Source organism: Tachysurus fulvidraco, chromosome 15, assembly GCF_022655615.1.
Source record: "Tachysurus fulvidraco isolate hzauxx_2018 chromosome 15, HZAU_PFXX_2.0, whole genome shotgun sequence".
Classification (NCBI taxonomy): Eukaryota; Metazoa; Chordata; class Actinopteri; order Siluriformes; family Bagridae; genus Tachysurus; species Tachysurus fulvidraco.
Window position 1 is genome coordinate 16627510 of NC_062532.1, and position 25700 is coordinate 16653209.

Sequence of the window (25700 nt, forward strand, 5' to 3'; positions counted from 1 at the left end):
GCATCAAAGGTTTCAAATGGGCCTTTCTCTCTCTCTCCCTCTCTCTCTCTCCCTCTCTCTCTCTCTCTCTCTCTCTCTCTCTCTCTCTCTCTCTCTCTCATGTAACGGTCCCTCTGTGAAGCAGCACTGCTCATGACCTGAGATCTTCTAACCTCCAACAGCTGCAGCAGATCCCTTCTTTTATTCAAGCACAGCATGTTTATTATTCTGAATTAATGATGAATTATAATTCAATTCACATTTGTCTCATTTGAAGTATAGAATCAAGGGGGGGGGGGGGGGGATAAAAATAAGAATAAAAAAAAATCCTTACACGTAAAATACATACATTTAAAGTTTAAAATTAATTTAAATATATTAATTAAAAATTGAAAAATATCATGAATCTCTAACCAGACTCAGAAGGAAACCCATCTTATGCACAACTGTTTATAGTACTTATGCACAACTGTGCATAAGTACTATAATGTATGTACTTATGCACAACTGTTTATAATACTTATGTACTTATGTACTTATGCACAACTGTTTATAATACTGCATCTGAGAACTCCTGAGGATCTAAAGGGTCAGCACAAACTCTGAGTTCACAATGGACTCAACACTATTTCCTACCTGCCAAAGTCTTCAAATGACGAAAGTTCAATTCAAATGAAATTATAATGAGGAAAATAATACCTATAACTGTTCGCCACTGAACCGTTATATGCATGAAATTCTAATATTGCAGTCGATTAGATAAGGCATAACACTTAAGGGTTGATGTGTTGTGATGTGGCCTGAAGGTAGTTGTGAAAACACTGAAAACTCCATCTATAAATGTGTGAAACCTGATTTTCAGCTCTGACTGAATGGACATTTGATGTGATGCTCATTACAGTGAAATGTGTCACATGGCCGTTTACCTGTCCTGTCCTCAAACCTCCAGATGGGGACACTGGTGGCAGATTTGACGGGTGAGTCTGAGGGAAGCGGGACAGAAACATGGATGGGTTCTGACACCTGCACCTCAGTGCCATTGGGTCCAGTGAGCGTGGCACAAACTGCAGCCACTGCAGTCAGCTCTACCCAGCTATTGTTCAAGCCTGAGGGCAGAAAAAGTAAGAGAGAGAGAGAGAGAGACAGAGAGAGAGAGAGAGAGAGAGAGAGAGAGAGAGAGAGAGAGAGAGAGAGAGAGAGAGAGAGAGAGAGAGAGAGAGAGAGAGAATAAAGAAGTTTAAAATACTCTGCATTAAGGAGTGGCTCAAGTTCCTCCAGAAGTATCTCTTGTTTTCTTTGACATTACATGCTCATTGTGGTTATGTTCTCCATATTCTCTATATTTATTCTATGTGGGTGCTTGCAGAATTGAAAACAGTATTTTATGGGGGAAAAAAGACAACATTTGCTGTCTTAACTGAATTTATCTACAATCACAAATGTCACCACAAGTGCTCATCATTCACACTGTGTATCATACACAGAGCTGTTGAAGTCTCAGATCTGAGAACCTGAGAGAAGTTTCTAGAACCCTGGCTCTGACAGTAGCTCCTGTTGTAATTTAAATGATAGCTTTAATAATAGTGTACTAGTTCTGGTACATTTTCTGATACATTTCCATAGCAAAAGCTCAATTTTAGGAACTTGTACGGTGAACGTTACGTAAATCGAACTCTACTAAAAATGGATTTTTAAATGGTTATTTATGAAAGAAAAACAAATCATTATTGATATTAAAAAGCTTTTTGGTTTAGGAGATTTTACTTAACATCTGTGGAAGGAGTCTCCAGTGTAAGAACAGTCAACAAGTTCTCGCTGTTTTCTTGGTAACGTGACGAGCTTAGGGTTTTTTTTTTTGGATCTGTCAAGAACTAATTTAACATTGTACACGGTTTAAATGTATGATGTCCTGTTCTTTATGAAATTATTAAATCGTTGTTGAGTTAAGAGGAATGAGACGATTGAGGATGTGCTGTGAGAAGTAATCGAACGCGTTTTATTCCTTTTATGCTAGTGGCTCTCTCGAAATGACTACTGCTATGATTAATAAAACTAAACCATTCACAATATTTGCACAGTCGGAGCTCACATTGTCTCTGTATTCACAAATGCCATAAATCATCAAAAAGTCTTACTGGACTTTTGTGTTCTTTTCCTGTTATTATTGTGTTGTAAATGAGTCATGAATAAGGATGTTGATATTTCTTTGTCGTCTATCCTTCTCACCCTAACTTAACTTAATTCAGTCTCTGGCCTTAACAAAAGAGTATAAATCAGTGAAAAAGAAAGACGTGTCTGGACGTAGAGAGATGCAACAAAGGACATATTGTAACCTAGCATTAAGTGTTTGTGCTAAGAGGCGCTGGGTCATGCTGGAACACTGACACTGAAGGTAGGGGAGGAGACAGATCACTCTGTACACACAAAGCATGGGACATGAAAATAACCAAGGGGTTTGGACAGTGTGTATAATGCATGACCAAATAAATGGGCAGATTGCCCAATACTGGATAGACTAGGGGGTGCAATCATACAGACTGAGCTACTGTAGAAGCCCTGTAGTGGAACAACGGGAATAACATAATAATATGATGTATAATATAACCTACTGTACACATTAAATTTTCGATATTTTGCAAATTCACTGAAACCAGGACAATGGAATAGTTTTAAATTGTCACTGCTGACCTTCTGCTTAAACTGCACTAATGATTGTGTCTGTCTAATTATCATTGTTATTAAAATTATCTGTAAATTGTTAGGTACTTTTTATATTAAATTTTTTTATTGAACAACCAAAGATCTGTTTTGATTATTTGTGGTGAAAGATTTTAGTGGTTGAAACTGAAATTGTTTAATTTCTTTCTGCTAAATAGCACCATGTTCTTCTTTGTATTTTAAAGATGTTGTGTATGATTACAAACAGGTGATAGAGAAGGAGGCGGGGCTTCTAGTGCGGGTCAGAAATTTATCAGAAATTTTAAAACACCGACGTGACTAATGTGAAGCATTCCAGATAAAAATATCGCTAGCGAATAGCAAATATCGCTATCAAGATTAAAAACCGTATTCCTAAGATGCTAGCTACTATGTGACTTACTTTAAGTTGGTAGGTCTGATGTGGTAAATATTTAAGAATCATTTGAAGTTTCGAAGTAATAGGACTGATTATGTGGAATATGTAAACTCATCATTTTCAAGTGAAGCGAATGAAAGAATCTTTTTGAACACACCTGTGCTGTTGTTCTCCAGGCCGAGGGGGTAGGGAAAGCCACCAAGCTCGTACTGGCTCCTTGTGGATGTGAGCATGGCCGAGAGAGTGACTTGGGAGGCGTTGACTGTGGGTCCAATGGCTTTTCTCTGGAGCTGTACCCATGGATGATTTTTGGAACCTACAATACATAATACAATACATTTCACTACGCTACAGTAAAATATAAGAATTTATACAAGAGTTCAATTTGTATTACTTTGAAACTAACCTGAATAACTGGGGAGATTTTCATCTGTTCATTTCTACATATTTTTAAGAGACCTCAAATCTGAGCCTCATTATAAGGTTAAGTAAATATACCCACATGCAATAACTTGCTATTAGCACTCACTCATGTCCTTTATTATCTTTAGAAACATATCTGTTCAAATCCAGCAACCACAATATAGATGTAGAGTACTGTGAATATGAATATTCCCCGCTATACAGCTATCCTTGGAAGGCGAAACGCAAAATGGAAGAACCCAAAACACACGCGTGTGTGTGAATTTGGGATGTCTGTTTTCATTAGCATTGAGATAGCTAGTTACTGACAGGCTCAGACAGGCTGATCCACTCTCACACTCTACATCACTCTTGTTTTTTTTTTATCCATTATATTCACTCACCCATAGCGCACACACACACACACACACACACACACACACACACACACACACACACACACACACACACACACACACACACACACACATTCTGCTCTTGTCCACTACACACCTTGTGCCTCAACTTGGGCCTAATCCAAGTAGTGAGATATACAATGTTAAAAAATTTACAGAATTTTAATTATTTCATTCATTCATTCATTTTCTACCGCTTATCTGAACTACCTCGAGTCACGGGAGTCACGGGGAGCCTGTGCCTATCTCAGGCGTCATCGGGCATCGAGGCAAGATACACCCTGGACGGAGTGCCAACTCATCGCAGGGCACACACACACACACTCTCACTCACTTACACACTCACACACTACGGACACACACTAGATGCCAATCAACCTACCATGCATGTCTTTGGACCGGGGAGGAAACTGGAGTACCCGGAGGAAACCCCCAAGGCACGGGGAGAACATGCAAACTACATTACGCTCTGATATCTTGCTCATGTTAAATGTGAAAAAAAAAAAACGTAATAAGTTCATCATTCATCCATGCATGATGAACCCAGTGTCCTCCACGACTATTGGAACCCTTGGTACACATGAGCAAAGAGTACTGGATAGCAAACAATTGAAAACACAACACAGTTTTATGAAAAAATAAATAAAAACAACAATTTTTGTGACTATAGTGCTGTTTTTCCCAGAATTTCTATAGAGTAATAATATTTCTGTCAATCACATACACCCTCAATCTGAAACTATCCAATCATATTTTTTGTCATTCAGATAAAAGTTTATGTTGTTTACTATTTTTTTAAGTCTTCGAAATGGTGGCACTATTAGACTGCTAAGCCTAGGCATACAAAAAAAAACAAAAAAAAAAAACTAGTCCTTATCTTCTGATGGAGTGTTAACTCTTAACAGTCTTAACAGTCTGTGTTTTGTCTTTCAAAATCTTTCAAAATAACACACTATACTAAGTTTAATCATTTCAACTTCAACACAGACAGAATCTAATAACATCAAGAGCGCAGACAAAACAGACAACAGCTGATGGAAGAAAGTGTATCAGATATTATGGTATCAGACAGTAATTTGATATGTAGTAAGGCTCCTTCTCTGGGTCTCTTTTACTGATATCATTACTGTACCAGTAATTCACATTAAGGAAAAAACTGTCCCACATTTAACTCAGCCACAGTAATGTTGACACAGAAAAGTATGATTATATTGGGAAAGAACAGAAAAGTCTATCTATAATTGGTAGTTTGCCAAGCTGGCTAGGTTCCTGAAGAGCTTGGCTATTTCACACACAGCAGCAGCAGCAGCACAGAATACACTTCACACTGGGGATGTATTGTGGCCTGGGTCCAGAGAAAGGGATGTCTGCTGTCTGAAATGGCACAGATGCTCTTCTGGTTCTCTCCATATGGGTAAACATATGGAGAAATCATATGAATGTCTTTTCGGAAATGCACAAGACTACATCACTAATACACCTGGAGTTACATATTATTCACCCTTCATTGTTATTGGTCACAAGGTGTTGACTCAATTTTTATGTCACTCCAGCTGTAATTCAAATCACAGGTTTATATTAAAGCACTTGTTGTAATATGTTATTGCTTCTAAACTAACAGCTAATATACAGTGTTTGTACAGTACCCTGCCCACAAAATTATTTAATAAACTGATTTTAAAATGGGTTATTTGACAACACATGAGTTATACAACTCACATAGGTAAGGTTGTGCCTTTAAGTTTTCCGTCACAGGAACGTCTGTGGAAAAAGGATATTGTGTTGGGCGGTTCCTATCTTTTTAACGTCCATAGAATGTGAGGAAAGTGTTTATAATTGATATAATAAACAATTGTTGGATGTACCACATCATTAAATGTAACTAGAAATTGAAAAAGTTATATTCAAGCTAAATATTTTTGTATATAAATGCAATTATTAGTCTTGTCAGGACTTTGGCCATGTGCCTTTTTGTTTATGTTTGGTGTTCACGTGTCTGCCACGCCCTTATCTTTTTCTCCCTGCCTCTGCACACCTGTCCCTTATGTGTCTTGATTATTATTAGTATTTATTGTCTTCATGTCTGGTTTTGTGTTCGTTCTGTTTCGTGTTTTTTAAGTTAATAAATCCTGTTTTCGTTTAGCTGTCCTGCGTTTGGGTCCATTTTTATCCCTGGTTTTAAGTCTGATGCAGCATATGAGAAAAAACGTGTTGGTTGGTTGATTATTTTTCTATATGTCATGTTTTAACCCTTACTTAATGTATCCTAGGTTTGCTTCTCTTTACACAGTTATGGTGCTAGCAGTAAAAAAGAAAAACAACCACAAACATATATATTATAAGGGAATCGCTGCAGTTCCCAATGATGGAAGCTTCACGTGCCTTGAACCCCGATCCTCCAATCAACATCCCAAAGCCTTAACCACTTGAGACACCACTGAAAAGCTTTTCTAAAGATCTCTCAAATAAGGTTACTTTGCAAGAACTGCAACAATTATCATTATACTATTTCAAAGTCCCTGATATCATTCATGTGTTAGACTTCTTAGGCTATGCCTGTGTCTTTGTGGTCAGTGATGCAGAAAACAAGAAGCTTATTGGGGTTAAGGGGTTCCTCAGGGCCCAGTTCTCAGGCCTCCCTTTTCTCTGCCATGGAACAGAGCTTGTCTGTCTGCAACAGGAACAGTGCCATGTTGATCTGGTCCGGGCAAGTCAGGACACAATGGATCAAAAACATTTGAACCCTGAACGTTTTTACTGTTGTTTAAAAAAAGTTTGTTTTTAAGCTTCAGAATAGAGAGATTTAAAATATCATTGTGTAAAATAATGGGAACAACTGTGAATAGCTGCAATCATTTTCTATCAGAAAACACAATCGCTTAATATTATGGTGGAAGTAAACAATTCAACCCTTAAAAAAAGCCCTAACCGACAGTGCAATATCAGTCTCCCAAATGTTAATTACTACACCCCTGGGACTCACGGCACTCACATTAATCACAAAAGTGCACTCTCTTCAATTCAACCAGCCAAATCATCATTATTTCTAACAGGACTATCATTACTAGCATTAACAGTGTCTGTAGAAAGAATGGTAGGAACATTACTTGGTGAAAACAAGTGCAGATTGCTGACATGGGAGCCATGCTGTTGGAAAAGATGAATAAGTGGAAGTGCTCTGTGTTTAGTCTAATGCAGCAGAGGGACGCTGGATGAAAGGACAAGCTCAAGGTCAAAGGTGAATGGAAGCATCCCATCTGTTCTCAAAGTGACAGAACAATTGAGTGCACCATGAAATGAAGATTTTTAGAGTGGAGGTACAGTAGACGCAATATTTTTCACGGTCGCAGAACAGTTGGCTGAACTGATAAGAGGCTTGCTAGTATTCCAATCTTTGTCTCTGTAAGTGATATCTCACCAAGGGGTTTTCCACAAATTTTTGGGCCTTGAGAGGCTCTTAGGCATGTACAATATAATAGTTTGATTCATCTCTACATGATATTACACTGCTACCATATTCAGTGATGTTTAGTTACTAAGACTACATTTACACTTCAAAACCTGCCAACCTTATGCATTTTGCTTGGTATCTCTGCAATTTAACGTAGGTACAAGTCGTAACTCAATATGCCAAAAGACAGGAGATAATCTGAAAACATATAAAACTGGAATGATTTTGAAACCGCCTAGAATCCCCATCCTTCTTCTTCAAAAGGAAAATGCTTTGTATTCATTAATGTGCAATCAATCGAACATATAATAATGCAATGCCACTGAAAAAAATTATTCAAAAAAGGCACTTTCCAGTTTCATCATTCAAACACTTTTAGCAGCAGCAGTTTTTTTTTATACATGGTAAATAATCCACAAGCTGGCTGATATTTTACAATTACCACTGCTAGTAATGAGTGCTGGACTATGCAGCTGATTGTCTCAAATGATTGACTAAAATAAGAAAAAAAAACACAAGCAGGGAAAGATACACAAGCGTATATCCTGAAAATGCATGTTTTCTTCCAGCCCCTCTACTGATGCTCTGGGTATTAACATCTTGCCTTTTGAGATGATGCCCCTAAACTGTTTTGATAGCTTTTGCACAGCAAGCTTGCTTAACAGAATGACCTTGTCTTTTAATAGGGAAGCAAAACATGCTGAATATGTTAAGAAAACCCTTTGTTGCAAACTTATTCAAATGCTATTCTCATAATACTAATTCCTATTCATTAAGGAACGGGACATTCTTTTTCTGCCAACATCTTTGCTTACCTTACTTAAGATAAACCATGAACCTCTGTGCTAATGTGTGGGAGTACTGCCAAGTCTAGGGACTACTGCTTCATTATATAAACTCTGCTGGTATTTAGCCAAAAGCTCAAGACAAACGTTCTAGTATCAGAAGGTCAGTGAAGGGGTTTATGGGTACAATGTCCTTTTAGGATTTGTGTACCTTGTCCTTGTGCCTTTCAACACTCATCAGTGATTCATATGTTTGGCACCTGACAAGCTAAGCATCTTTCCAGGATTCAGCAGGCTGGATATTTTGTTTTCCTTAATTTTTTTCAAGCTTTCTCTCTATTGCTTTTCTGGGAATCGTACCTTATCTGTATTCCTCCCTGCTCTAGGTGAAGCAAACTACATGCCTGTACTAAACAATATTAAAGGACTCTGGCATGGTGCCAGTCAGTACCTAGTACAACCTGTTCCTTGATTCTGGATCTGAGAAAAGAGCCAGGTGGTTTGACTCACACTACAAGCCAAGAGATGAGAACATGGAAGAGAAGAAATGTGAATTGTAGAATAGTTGTAAAGAATCTTATTTTAGATTATAGATGGGACTGGGACCTAGACTATCATCTTTTAATTTGATAATGTTCCACTCGAAATATTATATATTATATAAAATTCTATACTGAACATACATCAGCATTATAGAACCACCAAAACCACAATAAGGGTTGATGGGTTCCTCAAAGCCCAGTGTTCAGACCTATTATTTTTCTTCCACTGAGAAACCAGAGCACTGTAATCCAGAACTGATCCAGCATGGAATGACAGGGGATGGAAGAGTCAAGATCATTTCACCTCCATATATGGAAAAAGTTGTAATGGTATCACAGATAGTCCCATGCACTCATCTGCGGGGTGATGCTACAACATTAACAGTCTGAACTTAACAAGCCTTTGTTTTCTCTTGTAGTGTTATTTTGTTTTTGATACTGATTTCCATTTGTTATACTGGATTTTGACCCATTGTTGATGTTTGCAAATCGCCTGGCCCATGCCTGATCTTGGATTATGATTTTGGACACCGTTTTAGATTTAATATATACTATGCAGTCGGAAACCTTCATACTGCACTTGCATCCTTCCTGAAGATAATCAAGGATGTAATCCCACCTTACAATAATCATATAGAAATAGTTACATCATCGATGTGAGTCACGCCAACTTTTAAACTTACATTGAAAAGGAAAGTAGTGTTTAGTATCTTGCTGTATCTACTTAACTACTGAGAAACTACAAATACAAAACTGGACCAGATATAGCCTAGAGATGTCCTTGTGCAGTGTCCCTGATGGATAAAACACAATATTTCTACAGAGTTGTATTTACATTTATATTCAATAAAGGTTGTGTAAGCGCTTACTGTTCTAATCATTTTTGTTGTCTCAGAACAGAAACAAATCTCATCCACTAATCCAACAGCTACTAATCAAGGTCAGCTTCTGATACTATGTCTGTCTGCATCCACTCCATATCCATATACCATTATAATATTGTACATTTGATGGAAAGTGCATTGACCAAACCCTGGCAGAACCGTGACACTCCATTACATCAGATGGTGTATATGACAGGGTCAGGTGTTTCTGTTCATAACCTGCAATTTTCATTATTGCAGAGAGTTGCCAGAATACAACACAGAGATAAAAGTGTCATGGATGCAAGAGTTCAGGCTGGTTCAACATACCAGAAGCCACATCCGCCCCCATGGTGGAGATGTGCAGCATTTTAACAGGCCTCTCTTCAGCCTCAGTCTTTTGCAACATGCGCATTTCTGTGCCAAAGTTGCCATGGAAATGGATTTCAATGTGAGAATAGTTATAGAGGGCTCCAGTCTCTTCATTCAAACTAAAAGCTGGATCCAGCCAGAGAAAACCTATAACACCCTTTCCATACAGGTCTATTCATATACTCAGAACATATAGCTATAACTTTTCTTAGATTTGAATAGATTTACATAAGGAAGTAATGATTATAAACCGATTTTCTCTGGGACTTAATAGTCCCTTCTAAAATTTGTTGTGTCAGTCATTTTTTCAGACTAATTACAGGCTTTCAGACTGCACAGGTATCCAGTTGAAGAAAACTATAGTATGTATCACAATCCATAAAATGAGCACTGGAAATATACATTCTGTAATTTTTATTGACACTTGATCATGCCTGTAGTAGGTCTTCATAAAATGTTTGACAAAAAAGTTGTATAGAATGTCTTTGTATGCTGTAGATTTACAATTTCCCTTCACTGGAATTAAAGCACCCAAACATATTCCAGAATGACAATGTCCTTGTGCAAAGCAAGACCCATGAAGACATGGTTTGTCAAACTCGGTATGAAACAACTCAAATGTACTCCACAAATCCCATCTCTGGAAAAATTGTCCGTAGTGTGTGAGTGTGTGAGTGAATGAGAGTGTGTGTGTGCCCTGCGATGGGTTGGCACTCCGTCCAGGGTGTATCCTGCCTTGATGCCCGATGACGCATGAGATAGGCACAGGCTCCCCGTGACCCGAGGTAGTACGGAATGGATGAATGAATGGAACACCCCAGAATTCCTCATCTGATATCAATGCTCTTGTAACTAAATGGGCAAACCTCCACAGCCATGGTCCAAAATCCACTTTTTTCTTAGGTGTTCACAAACATTTGGACATATAGTATTCATGTTATGGTCAAGGATCTGTTAATAATGAACTACAAAAACAATCTTTTGTCTGTAGAGGTTTGACAACCAATAAGACAGTACCATCAGTGTGACTTACAAACTTGAATTTAAGAAATGAAACATTAGGATGCAATGTTGTGAATTACAGTTTCTTTTAAAGTTCTCTTCTAAATCGTTTGATTATTATACATCTAGAAAGCCCTTTAAACAATACAAATGGCTTCTTTATAATACTGCGTGAGAGTAGTTTGTCATTCTCAACTGACAGACCCTCTTAAGAGAAGAGTGGAGAGCTGTCATTCAGAATAACGAGTGAACACAGTGCTCTCTTTTAAACGAGTCTGACTATAATCAATGAACAGCAGTGGGTGCAATCAGGCAAAACAGCCTCGATTACTCAGGCCCCAGAGCTCCAGCAGCTATTCAGCAGCATGTGGAAGGACGCTTGTTAAACAGATAAAAATCGGACAAAAAGAAGCTGTGTCAGGAGGAAAAGACTGAGGCTGAGGTGATGGGAAGCACTGTGTTTCATTTCCTTTGCAAAGCGATGACATCGTGTTTGATAATAGGGTAAACAGCAATAAACTCTTCATGAAAATCATGTAATAATGTATAACACATACAATACAAATAATATTCAGAAAACTCAGCATTCAGCTGAGCTCTATTTTGTTTGAGCTCTATTTTCCAAGGCAGTTCTGACCTCCTGCTAATAAAAAACACCATTCAATAAAGCCTAGCATTATCACACAGCCATAATTCCCTCAATAACACCAATCACCAAGCAGCAGCCTAACCATGGGCTAAAACTATCAAAGCCACTCAGGCTGTTTTACAAGCACAAAACCCACAAGGAAAGGGTTCTTAGTCTTTTTTACACCCCGCAACTGCGTGCTAAAGCATGCGAAGCTTAGACAGTTTGATAATGAGTGTAAATTTAACAGGACATTCATTGTGCTTAGAAGCCTGAAAATGCTTTCCAGATCGCCTGATTCACACCACATTAATTGCACACCTCAGTTTTTTCCCCTGCATGCATCCACGAGCTCTTCTGGAGAGATGAGATTGAGGTGTTTATTGCATGAGAGGGACACATCAGCAATGCTCACACCAGAGCAGCAGAAGAAGCAATAATTTCTTTGAGAACTCCCTACTTGCTAATCGACATTATTGCAGAAAAGCTCGGTTCGCTGCCTGTGCTAAGAATTGGTAACGTGGCACACTGCAATATTCACAACATTGCTATCGCAACTACCCCTTTTATTCCAGGAGGGAGACAACTGCTTAGGTTGACAGCTGTTTCTGCATAGCATATGTGTGTTTCCTTGATAAGTTTGTTTAATTTGGAAGCCAGCCTAAGCTATAGCAAAGGGAAAAAATATGCATGCTGTTTTATTATTTACAGCATTTACAAATAAATTTTAAAATAAAACGTGCAATCATGTGGCCACAGTGCAACACTTAAAATCATGCAGATACAATCAAGAGCTTAAGTTAGTGCTTATATTAAACATCAGAAAGGAGGAAAATGGATGCTGGTTTCCTCAGAATGCTGTGGAAAACAAAATAAGCAGTTGAATGCCTAGTTTATGAGTGTTCAGAGGACAATGGCCAGACCAGTTTGAGCTCACAAGACTACAGTAACTCAAATAGTTACTCTTTACAACCATGGTGAGTTGAAAAGCATCTCAAAACAAAGCACCTCAAAAAGGAATCAGAGGCTACAGTGGAGATTGGAAAAATGTGGGCAATGCAGAAAAGTGGATCAGCTTGGTGCACTGAAACATTATAATGGGAATCTGATAGAGCTTTACTCACCTGGAGAACCAAGCAGGAGCTGAACCACGTCATCATAGAGAAGCAGTGTAGCTGGCCTTTGGGGAAGCAGATAAAGGCTCACTGATGCATACACTAGACAGTAGAAATAGAGGAACGAAAATTAGAAAACACTTGAAACCATTTTTACTGATTCATGATAGACGTTGATTCATTTTCTACAACAGCAGCTCTGACAGTTGTGCCAGCTGCAAGGCAAATCGCAGATTTTTATTCATGCGCTTCTTTTAGAAACGATTGTTTATTTAATTACACCCAACACAGATACTTGTACGGTGGATGCAACGTCCTGTTGAGATTTACTTAATACTCCAGTTTCAGTTGAACTTGATATGATGACATTTGTGTGTTTGTACTGTTCTGAAAGAAAAGAAAAATATTTTTAAGTGTTATGTGAGAGCTAAGGCCAGTAATGTCTTCTGGTCTGAGATCATTCATCCAATTTCTGTACTGCTTATTCTACATAGGCTTGCAGGGAACAGGGAGTCTACCTCAGGGAACTTGGGGGACACCCTGGATAAACCCTAGCACACGCACACACACACACACACACACACACACACACACACACACACACACACACACACACACACACACAGCACATATCTTTGGACTGGGGAGGTAACTGAAGTATCTGAAGGAAACACTGGAGGAAGCACAGGGAAAAGATGCAAACTCTGTGCACTCAGAGCACAGCAGGGAACCAAACTCTCAAGTGTGCGTACCACTAAGCTATAGTTTCCCTGGTCTGAATCATGCCATGAAAACAAGTGCAGGATAAAATAATCACTAAACTGTTCACTGGACAGTGAGCTCTCAATCTTGTGGATCAGAACAGGAAATCACTTTAAAATCATATAGAGGGATGATTTTATTTGAAGCCATTTTCTAGGAACCTACACGAGTCCGTGAAGGTTTGTCTGATTAATAAGTAGATTTAATCCAAAATTCAACATCTGAAAAAAAAAGGCTTATACATAATTCTAATAATAATTAAAAAAAATGTGTAGTGTTAGTGAAAATTTAAGAATTAAAATAAATAAATAATTCAAATAAATAAATATAGAAACACATTTATAATGAGCCTAAAGTTTAATGAGCCTAAATGAAGGATGATCTGACAAAGTTTATTTACTATAATAATAATAATTATAATAATAATTTATAAGACGTTCTGCACATTGGATATTAAACCTATGCTTCAGGACATGGGATTTACACACATCAATGGCACAGATGCTACTATCAGGAGAAAGTGTGCTGTTTTCAATGCATTCTCAGTGGGTACAGTGGGAGACTGTAATAGAAATATAACATTAGACATAAAGAAAGCTAACCTGAGGCTACTTAAGTCAGGAATGATACTTAAGAGACAAAGTGAGTAACTTGAGAGCTTTCGAAAGATAGTGGGCAAGATGTGGGAGGACAAAATGTTCTCCAAAACCAACACGGAAGGCAAGTGAAACTGAACCAATGACACAGAGGGCCTCGATCTTAGCAAGAGAGCAATTCTATTGTTCATAGGTCTTTAAAATAAAGCTCTCAGGATCAGATCTCACTAAACAGTGAGCTCTTTGAGCAAAGCCTCCTCTTGGAGCATGACTCACTCCCTGGCTTTGCGTGACATGCACAGATTTGCAGAACAGCAGGAGAACCTTCCAGGCTTCAGGACACTGGGACACTTCAGGACTCTGCCTCCACTATCATTAATTAAAGACAAGAGAAGGAGGGCAGGTTTCAGCATCTCCACGTGTCCCTGTGCAAATACGTAGCCTGAAAAAGCTGCCCTCTAAACAGCTGACTCACTGTCCCATTTTTGCCTCCGCACCAGCCCGGCACCAACAGCGGCTCTCTGTATTCATCTTGCCATGGAAACGGCAGCTTTAACAGCAACACATTCTTCCAAATCATAACACTCTTTAATACAGAAAGCACATTGCTATTTGCTGACACAATAAAGCTGACAGACACCAACATGTGGCACGCAGATGAACAATAAGGCGTCAGACAAAAGGACTCCACTTTGGAAACGAAGCTGGCTTTCATTTAATGTTACAGAAAACTTCCTAGTCTTGAATTAGCACGTTATGTTCAATGGTGCCAAAATGGACTTAAATATAATACACAGTAGCTCAGTGATGAAACAGAAGCATTTGGGTTTGAATCCAGATGATGCCACTAACATCCTTGGCCAAGGGCCAAGGGGGAAAGACAGGACATGTTCAATGGTTGAGAAAGATTGTGGTAAACTTTCTCCCCTGTCACAACTACAGTACCCAATCATGTGCATCTGTTGAGCCCATGTATGCAGAAGAGGATAGAAAGTGTTTTTCTTTGACATTGTTTTGCAGCCTTGTGAAGCAGCAGATCAACAAATGTGGTCATCAGGGTTTATGTGTCCTTAAATGTCATAATCTTGTAATCTTGTAACCTTTCACTCTGCACATTCCTATTCAATGCCATAGTCTTAGAGCCATTTCTGTAATTCTGTAATTCTTAATGATGTCCACACATCTCTGCACTGTTATAGCCTTTATATTTATTTGCTGTATATGCTTTCATATATACCACTTTCTGTAAATATGCTAGATATTTATCTGTACTTTTGCACGACTGCTACATTTTGCACTTCTGGTATCTATCTGTCTGTCTGTCTGTCTGTCTGTCTGTCTGTCTGTCTGTGTGTGTGTCTGTCTGTCTGTCTGTGTGTGTGTCTGTCTGTGTGTGTGTCATGGAAAAAGCATTTTCATGCCTCTTGACTTGTGATTGTTGTATGATAGGGGAGAGCTGGGTGAGAATTAGCAAGTAAGCACATTAGTGAGAATATACGGAAAAGTACAGTGTGGGCCTGGGAAATGGTGATATAATGTCACAATACTCATTTCTGAGATATTGAGAATTTGTATTTTTCTGGATTTCATTTTTTAATAATTACAACCTAAATGAAGCAATTTTCACACTTTTATATATAAACAGACAAAACAAAATATTATCTGATATTTTTATATTATACATTTATTTATATTAGATTTATTTTATATTTGTGTTGTGTTTTTAATATTACATTGTTTATTAAATGTATCTTTTTTTCTTATTAAACTAACTAATCATTAGTCTATGGCAAGTAGTTAGTTATACACCTCTAGTACAGTGTCCTAATAATCAATACTTGCTTTAAGAATAAAACAAGAAAATTAAAAATGCAAAAAAAAGCTAAAAGCCAAAAGCAAGTAAGCAATCAGGAAAATAACAGTCAGAGGTGCATGCAGAAAAGATGACGAAAGCTTGCAAAAAATGCTGATGAATGAGCAGTTTAAGTAGCTGATTTAGAAAAAAATAATGTTTACTAGAAGTCAAGTTGTGTGAATGTTATAATGACTGGACTGGATTCAGGCTCCTGGTTGGGAAGTGGATCAGGAGGTAGTGAAGGTGTTAAAACAGCCTGAATGGATAAATGGTGGTTTTGCAAAAGAATCTGGAGTGTTCATTAAGGTGGATGTAATTCCATGTATATTGACATTTCAGCTAATATACACACTAAAACTGGATATCAGCATCCACAACTGTAAAATATAATCTAATCAAAACACATGGCATTAGGCAGTTTGACAGCTTTACATTTAAAACTTCTACAGTGAGACTACAAATGCCCCAAAACACCAACATCACAAAAACCACTTGAAAAATCTTGGACTCTTGTCCACCTGTGGTCATTATAAACATTTGAGGCCCGCACTGCCTAATGTGGCATGACTGAAGTGGAAATTAGAGTTGGGAATGTGTGCAATTTTCCCACGAGGGAATACAGCCACAGTAGAAATGCTTGTACACAGCAGCCGGGATACACCAACACCAACTTGTGAGGGTGGGCCACATTTTTAGCTGCCACTAAAAGTGGAGTATGTATAACTAAATGACATCCAGCTGGTGGTGCAGACAGCACTGAACCCAGACCTGATTTAGCTGCTTAATAGGCATGGTGTATTAACACAGTGTGGAGTGTGGGTGTCATTGGATCTGGATGGAGATCCAGCAAAGTTGACAACTTGCCACCTATACTTTAATATATAGATATCTACCCTTTAAGGATTTCCAATGAGCAAAAAATTCTGAACAAGCATTAACCTCAATATCGTACTATGTCTTGCTACCTGAGCCAGACATCTAGCTTTAACTAGCATCTGGAATGTTTCTAAACATTTGAGACATTTTGTGACCAGTCACAGCATGAGGTAATTGACTGACAAAAATTAATGATGCCAGAGAGCTTAAAGTTGGCCTTAGTAAACATTTTAATCCGACAATTATACTGTGGTCAGACAATTTATCATGTTACAGTAATTAGAAGTTCGCTTTCCATTTCACATAAAACCAGCATTAATATATGAAAGTGTGGACATAAAAAAAAAAGGAGGACAAAAGAGAGGTTAACACGACAGCTGGTAGGGTTCATAGCACCTAAACAAGAGTGCTGTTAACAAGCCTGTTTAAGTACAAAGCTCAGATTCCATAACCTTGTCTGGGATGTAGATCTTAACTTGGAACTTTTAGTATCTAAACAGAAAGGCATGGAAATAGCAGAAGAGGTCAGTTCAAGTGCATGCAGTCCGTTGAGGTCCTGTGCTGTATTAAATGACACAATAAGAAACATGTTCAGTGTAAGTACCCCATGGGCATCACGTGAAGATGATTCATGTAACAGAAGCATGGTTCTTACAGAGGAGCCTCACCACATCATATTTAAGCTATAACTTTGCCTGTTTTTGTGTGATTGTGTAGGTCCTTCTCTCTCCTTTATGTAAAAATCTTGCATATAAATACAAATTTAACTTGCTCTAAAAGCTCCGGTAGGCTACTTACCGGATACATGTTTGGATATTAGTAGTTATAACCCAGAAAGAGTGTAATAATAAGTGCCACTTACAGGGGATGCGGTTGGCATGCCAAGGTGCGGAGTTGGTCACAAATCCATGCTTGGAGGCTGAGACAATGACCCAAGTTCCTGGGCGGTACAGGAAGTTAACCGTGACAATACCGTCCTCCCTTGTGAGGCCAGATGCCAAGATGGATTGGTTCCCATGCACCTGAACTGCAGCTTCTTTCAGAGATGAAAGGTCACCGTTGTCAAAGATCTGGACTTTAATCAACACTTCTGTGGGATAGAGAAAGAAATAGACAATTGTTAGGGTGATAGACATGAATTATTTAACCTTAAAGTTTCAAATGAGATTAAAAAAATCAACCTTCTGATTAGCTGTGAAGATCTCTAAAAGCTACCACTATCCTTTTTGTCCACCCATCCATCACACCCTCCTATCAATTCAACCATCTGTTCATCAATCCACATTAGTAGCCCAGAGCTCATCCACCACTACACATCTCTTCATCCAATCAAAAAAAGCATTTCATCCAACCATTATCCATTCATCCATACCAACCCACACATTTAACCACCCAGTGCCTATCCATCCATACTGCCATCCATCCATCCATCCATCCATCCATCCATCCATCCATCCATCCATCCATCCAACCATACCACCAATCTTATTCACCCATTATCTATCCATCAATCCATTAATCCATCCATCCATCCATCCATCCAACCATACCACCTATCTTATTCACCCATTATCTTTCCATCAATCTATTAATTCATCCATCCATCCAAAATTACATACATTGCCTGTTAGGATGCATTATATTAATTGCATTCGTTAGTGTTGTTCTGAAACATCATTCATAACAATACGGAAATATTAAATATCTTATAATGAGCATATAATTTAGAAGCAGGCTAACTAATGGAGCATAATATCTCATCATCGCTTTTCTTGGCAGAGATGCAACTACGGATCTCCCTGGCCACTCTGTTTTGACACCACACTGTGCAAGATATTTAAGAATTTGCCTTGTTCACATGAGAGGATCACACAGTGTGGAGCACTCCTGAAGTGCACCTTACTCTGTTGTTCAAGTCAGATACAACCAACCCTGTGTAAACACAGACAATTCATTTGAAGCCAAGCCTGATTTGCTTGTGTTCACTGTTTTCCAAAGCAATGATCTCCCGAGAAGATCCCCAGGAACACTACCATACACAGAGTGAACAGTTCTGCTCCAGAAAGTGACTTATCCAAATCGATATACTCCCCATCTGAAGTACCCTTCCAATACCCTGAAGCTATCAGAGGCCTGATTCAAAGAAGCCTTTATGCAAGTAGAACTGCACTATTGCCCATTCCTAATCAATACATGCAAAATGCGAAAAGGTCTTTTTTTGGCAATGTTGTTAATAGTGATTCCAAACCTGAGGTGAGAAGAATAGAGTCAGGAGGCATGCTGCTTGTATAAATCCAGGAAATAGGACTTGAAAATGTAAATAACTCCGGTGTGCAAAGATCACTTCTGATGTTTTCTTTGCCTCTGGCTTTTTGGTAGAATCTATTGATTTATACTGGCATTGATTAGAGGTCAAAATGCTTTTGTAAAAAGAGTTTACAAGAATGTGTTTCACACCTTTTGACTGAATAATCCTACATGATCATTGTACCTGTTTTAAACATTGAGTAAATATGAGTTCATCATTAAACCAAAAGATTCTTAATTGCTCTTAGGACAGTGGCTCTCTTCATTCTCATGAGAGGAATTCATGTAAACTGTGCATATCTAAAACATCAGTACCATTAAAAGAGGTATGCAGTTTATTTCCACAGTAATACAGTACCAACTGCACACCTGGTCTCACGTTAATCCTGGAATAGGAAACAGACACCACTTCCTATACTACTTCCTATAATTCAGTACAAACTTACAAATGGCCTACAGCTCCGAATTGTCACACTTCAGCTTCCCACACCTGATTCCAAATTCCAAATTCACACAAATCATGACATATCCTTTAGTGAACCTTTCCCCTGATATGCCAAGCCTTATATTTTTTTTATCTCTGTTCTGGTCTTGCCTTTGATCCTGTATTCCTTTTGTGTGTCTCTAATTCTGCCTGTTTTTTTACTCTGCCTGTTTTTTTTTTTGTGTCTTTAATACAAAACAACTGCATCCACGAAAGTGGTGGCTCAAGCGGTTAAGGGCCTGGGTCGTTGATTGGAAGGTTGGGTTTCAAGCCCCAGCACTGCTAAGCTGCCACTGTTGGGCAATTGAGCAAGGCCCTTAACCCTCCCTGCTCCAGAGGCGCTGTATCATATATCACAGTGGCGATAACAAAGTGTGCCTGATTCTTGGCTTACGGTTGATTTTTGAACAGAAATAAAAATATTTTTGATATGAGGCACCTGCTGATTTTATTATACTAACCCTCCACACTTCTAGCTTATTAATCTTATAACATATACCGGGGTCCAACAAGAACATTCTAGAAAGCAGAAAGAAAACAGAATTTTAGCACAAAAACCCAGTGGCTCCATGGTAGCAGCGTAGAGCTGTCTCTTTACTGAACTCTGCCACTCGCTGATCCTACTGTCCTTCATTCTACTGTCAAACACCCCCCCCTCAAAACCCACACTCACCTTACACTATGCTATTGTGTTAATGGACTGTCTAAACTAAAACTTCTGATCACTTGTACATTTGCTCAATCACACCACACAATTCGTTATTGCACTAATGGACTGTTACATAAAATCATGCTCATTTACACACTTGTCTTTTACACACTTTTTGGTGCTCGGCATTGCCTTATCATTGTTTATACACACCTAATTTCTGTTCATAATAACAGCAATATATTATATTATGATCATAGTACATATCCTCCTGTATATTTCGGTTTATCGTAATAACAATATATTTTGTTTATAGCACACACCCTCTGTAAATTTTAGTTTATAGTAATAGACATCTGTATATTAATGTTCATAGCACATAAACAGTAAATTCATCTGTATATTATATTAACAGAAAATATATATATTCATCTGTACATTATATTCATAGTACATATATATTCATTTGTATATTATATTAATAGAACATACATATCTGTAAATTACTGTTTATAGTATTATATAGTATTAACCATATCTTGTTACAGCACATATCCTTCTGTAGATCTATATTTTATTTATAGTATGCACACAACTGTAAATCTAGCACATTTGAACTTGCACTTTAACTGTCTCTAGACCACAATGGTTTGTTGAATTTAAACCTCAAAGATAAAGTATCACCTATTTAAAGTTGTCAGAAGGAGAAACAAACTACTCCCAGAAGTATATTCACATCATGCCTTACATTATCGTTCCCTGTTAGTCAATTGAGTTGCCATGCTAATATTTTTATCTACAGGATATTTGATATTGAAGTAAAGAAAAGAAAATATTATTTAGTTGAAGCTCAGGTATTGCTACTTTGCAGGACTTAAGTAAAATGAGTATTAAATATGTCCTAAGCTTAAATCTGTTAATACTAGCTAATGAAATAAAGCCTTTAAATTAGCTATAAATTATTGTTTTTACTTTCACTCACAATGAAAAGTGTATTGTGTTTGCTTGCTAGCATTTGTTTGTTTTTTTATCTTAGCTAGGCTAATGTTATGACTAAGCCAAATGTATACTACCTTTAGTGACATACATTGTCAAATCAATGTAGCCATAAAATAATAATAATAAAAAATACAGATCGATTTGTTGAATCCATGATTAGCATCCTTGCACTTTTTATGTTGTTTACAGATAATGAGAAAGGAAGGCACTATTCAAAGAATGTCCATTTTAATGTCTTTCACAGCCAGAGTTTCCTGTATATAAATCCATTTCCCATCCACTACTTGAATCATCCATTGTCAAGTTATTTCCAAGATCCTTCTGCTACATGAAGATCAGCTCCTGTTTTGCTAACATTCTGCCCAGTACTACAATTTACAAGATTAAAATTGTTTCCTCTTCATTAAAAATGCATTGTGTATCTTTGATTCTGCAATTAAAATAAGTGCCTGTTGGATTATGTAAGATCAGTATACAACTGATACTGTATTCTGATATTGTAATAACAGTATACAGCTGATATGTTTTGCATACGTAACCCAAACTCTGAACCAAGTAAAGAAAAAGTAAAAAATAAAATAAATTAATAAAATAAAAAAATGGACAAGCAGGTTAAAACTGCTCTGCTGTGTATAAAAATTGCATCCTATCACTCCCTGAACTGCATCATGCTGCCTCAGCACTGCTCGAATGATCCAGCCATCTTCAACACTCTTCTCTATCTTGGCACTTAGATGGTGAAATAAACTTCTCCTAGGTGTCAAGCTGAGTTACTGGCCATCTAATGAACTACTTGTACTTCTTCCTTTCTTCTTCTTTATTGTGTTTTTGTTGTATTTCCTCCCACCGGTTTTAGACTGATGGTATTCTTGGACTGTGGTCTAGTGAGCTAGTATAATTGTATTAAATGATAGAGACTTCAAAAGCACTTCTATAAGTTACTCGGATAAGGATATATGACATTCAAATGCCTTGAATGTACATGTTAAATGTTGGTATATAAACTATACACCAATCTACTATAAAATTAATCTGATAGGGCAATTTCCCTTCACTATAACTAAGAGGTCCAGCATGACAATGCCCCTGTGCACCAGCGAAAGACACGAACACATGGTTTGCCAAATTTGGAGAATAATTAATCAAGTGTCCTGCACAGAATCCTGAGCTCAACCCCACCTAACACCTTTGGTATGAACTAAACACCAAATGCAGCCCTGAGCTTCTCACCTCCTTGACAATACGAATTTGGCTGAATAATCCCAAATCCCCACAGCCACACCCCAGGGACTAGGGAAATATTTCCAAAAGAGCAAAGAGTTATAATACCACAAACATTTGACCATACAGTTTAGTTTGAATTGTGTTTTAATTTGTTAATAATAATCTATGAAATTTTCAAAAAAATCTACCTCTAATCAAGATGTTAGAACTTTCTATTGTATCCTTTTTTGCAGTGTGGATTACTGGATTTTGATGAGTAATCATAATCACATCAGTGCACAGATGTTCTGACCTACGCTAAAACTGTCGTTTCCTATAACCCGTAACTGCCTGCCAAAAGATGCTCAAAGCATCATGGGTCAATTGAAAGATATTTGTTGGTTTGTTCCAGTAGCATAGCATCTTTATTCATGCTGGAGTCGGATGCAGCCATTGACCACACACAGACAGCATGGCCATATAATAACGAAGCAGCAAAAAGACGAAGATGACCTGCAGATCATCTACAGCACGTGGTGCCGGACCAGAGCCAGGAAGATTGTAAAGGATCTCAGCCATCCCAACAATGGACTCTTTTCTTTGTTGCGTTAAGGGACATGCTTCCGCTCCTTGAAAGCAAACACAGAGAGAATGAGGAGAAGCTTCTTCCCACAGGCCAAGATCTAGTACTGAACCTCTCTCTCCATCTTCACTGTTTTTATGCACACCTTTTTTGCACTGACACTTTAACTCTGGACTTGCACAGCACAGTGCCACTTTATACACTATATACACTATTTACACACCTTACTGCACCTGGACACTTCTTTAAAAACCATACACATTTATGTATATGTATATTTATGTATATATTTTCATATTTTCTATAGTTTGTTTTATATAGTTTATACTTTTTTATTTATCTATCTCCTTTTGGTTTTGGTTTATTTTTTTTTATCCTAAATTGCATTCCTTTTTTATGCTTATATTTTTTTATATGCTTATATATTAAAAAGCATGAACCAAATGTGTGCCAAAACCCTTCAAAGTCATATGGCTTTTATATGTGGCATTTTCACTCTTGAATGACATATTTAGTAGAAATATCTGTAAATGACCGGATAATTTCCATGCCACTTCTTGTAAACGTTCTTTTCAGTTTTATCTGTACTTAGACTATATAAATCTTCAATTATTTTATAGCCTTTTACAGTTTCTTTCTCATATCATAATCAACACTATATTTTTAGATTTTGGCTATCAAACCATGCAAGAGGAAGCAAAGTGAGCTTGAATGCTTTTTAATGGTATAAATACAGACCAAACAAATAAATACAGACCAACCAAACAAGAAAAGAACTCAAACTCCAACAACAGAAAAACAAAATTGTAGCCCAGAAATCATGATTTTTCCATCCATGCTCTATCAATAAAATAAAGTCATTTACTGTCTACTTCTATTGCTTGGTGAAGTTATGTTTCTAGTCAGTGAGTTGAAGTCATTTTTTTCCTCATGTCAACAATACGCAAGCTATCACAGTACCACACCTGTTAAGCAACGTTTATCCTAGCTCATAATGATAGGATATACTGAATCGTTCCTGCTGCTCTTCAAAAAAGCTCGTTCGTCTCTTCTTTGGGAGGGCCTGGAGGAGAGCATGCAGCAAATAAATCCCCTGATTGCCTTCTCATGGCACTTTTGCTCCAGCTGGAAGCCATCAGCCCCAGTTCAGCAACACTCACTAATCCAGCTTTCACTGAGGACGAGAAGTGCACTGAAGAAAGGGAGATTCAGGACATCTTTGTACCACATGGGGAAAAAAACAGAGCAACACCTGGACATGTTTTTAAAGAACCTAGCTTCAAATACAAGTCGATGAGTCTCACTGCTGCTTGGAACCTGAAATTCTAGCAGAAGCCCATGCAGAATTCAGGAGGGCTGAAATTAAGCGCACGGAATAAATCACTGTTATGGAAAAAAATCAGCAAAAAAAAAATCAGGAAAGGGGTGATGCAATATAGCACAATAAGTGCAAACCTGTTATTTCTTTTACACAACAGCAATATAAATAAACTGTAACTTTTATATTCATATATAACCACATTTATAGCTTAATGCTGTGGAATGAATAAATAACAAGTTTGTATATTTTCGTTGTTAAAGATTGGACATTTACATTTGGGGGAAAAGAGTTTGAGCAACTTAATAAAAGTCATTTGAAGACTCTAGCAATAAGTACATCGATACTAGTTCACTAGATCACAAACTACAAATACTGTACCTACAGTCTAAAAACTTTCTAAGTTAAACTTTCTAACTTCTAAAAACTTCCTAAGTGACTTGCATGTACCCTTAGATGTGCAATGTAGCAATAAACTATCTGTTACTATCGAAACAAATTCATATAAACATGTAATTCTCCTTGTTGCCACGCTGTTCTAGATAATTCTAGATCAGTTTTGAGAGTTCAGTAACGTATATAAACAAATATTTGACTAACAGAAATAACAGTTCATTTTAATGCTTCAGGAAGCTTGAACTGGCAAAAATCGACATTCATTCCAATGGATTGAATTTAATCATTCGAAAGATTTCCAAAGACTCTGTCAAAGGAAATGCCAAGACTTCTTAAACTGCTACAGGTGTGACTGCATGTGGAAAAGAGTGCTGCAGAGATTTGTCCTAAAACCTGAAAAATGAGTAAGTCATACCTTACAAAACTATTTTTGTTGTTTAACTTTATCATGAACAAACAGACAGAAAGTTACTAGATATGCGTTTCCTTGAATTCTCTGATCTGGCCCTTTATATCATCATAGATGACATCATCTCATTACTAGTAGTTGCAGTGAGGGTCAATTACTACTGGTTCTCTTCCCTTCAGATTTGGTAAATAAGGCACAATTTAGATTTTCTCCCCACACTGCTACACCAAGTGATCTTGGCCTTAGGCTTTCAGTTTTGTCCGTTCTAATCATGATCACTTAATGAAAATGTCACACACTCTATTCGTAAAGGTGTGGATGTGGGATCGCTGAGTGGAGAGATTTCCAGGCTTCATAAAAGGGTTTACAGTTCCTCTGGGAGGAAATGAATCCCAGCAGCGAGTTGAGTCAGCAGCCTCTGCCTCAAGGTTTGAAACATCTGCACAGCATGCCAACAGGACACGAGAACCCGGGGTGTCCATAAGGCTGTGACATTTCCTCTCATTCGTAAGTATTTTTGTTTTGTTTTTGTTTGTTTCATTTTTCATTCACACATTTTTATTTTTACTTTACTGTATGACATTTAGTGTGGACGCAAAGTAAGAATTTCATTGTGCAGGGAAACATGCTTT

The 25700-nt window shown here is 37.7% G+C and overlaps 1 protein-coding gene across 1 annotated transcript in view; it reads right to left on the reverse strand.

Annotated features, from left to right (window-relative positions):
- fam171a2a (family with sequence similarity 171 member A2a) overlaps positions 1-25700 on the reverse strand; it is a 39150-nt gene that overhangs the window by 5861 nt on the left and 7589 nt on the right. Inside the window, exons 2-5 of the mRNA XM_027139088.2 lie at positions 17583-17810; positions 12641-12733; positions 3213-3371; positions 906-1085 (exon numbers count right to left, since the gene is read on the reverse strand). Of these exons, the coding sequence (XP_026994889.1) occupies positions 906-1085; positions 3213-3371; positions 12641-12733; positions 17583-17810 (660 nt within the window). The remainder of the gene's footprint in view (positions 1-905; positions 1086-3212; positions 3372-12640; positions 12734-17582; positions 17811-25700) is intronic.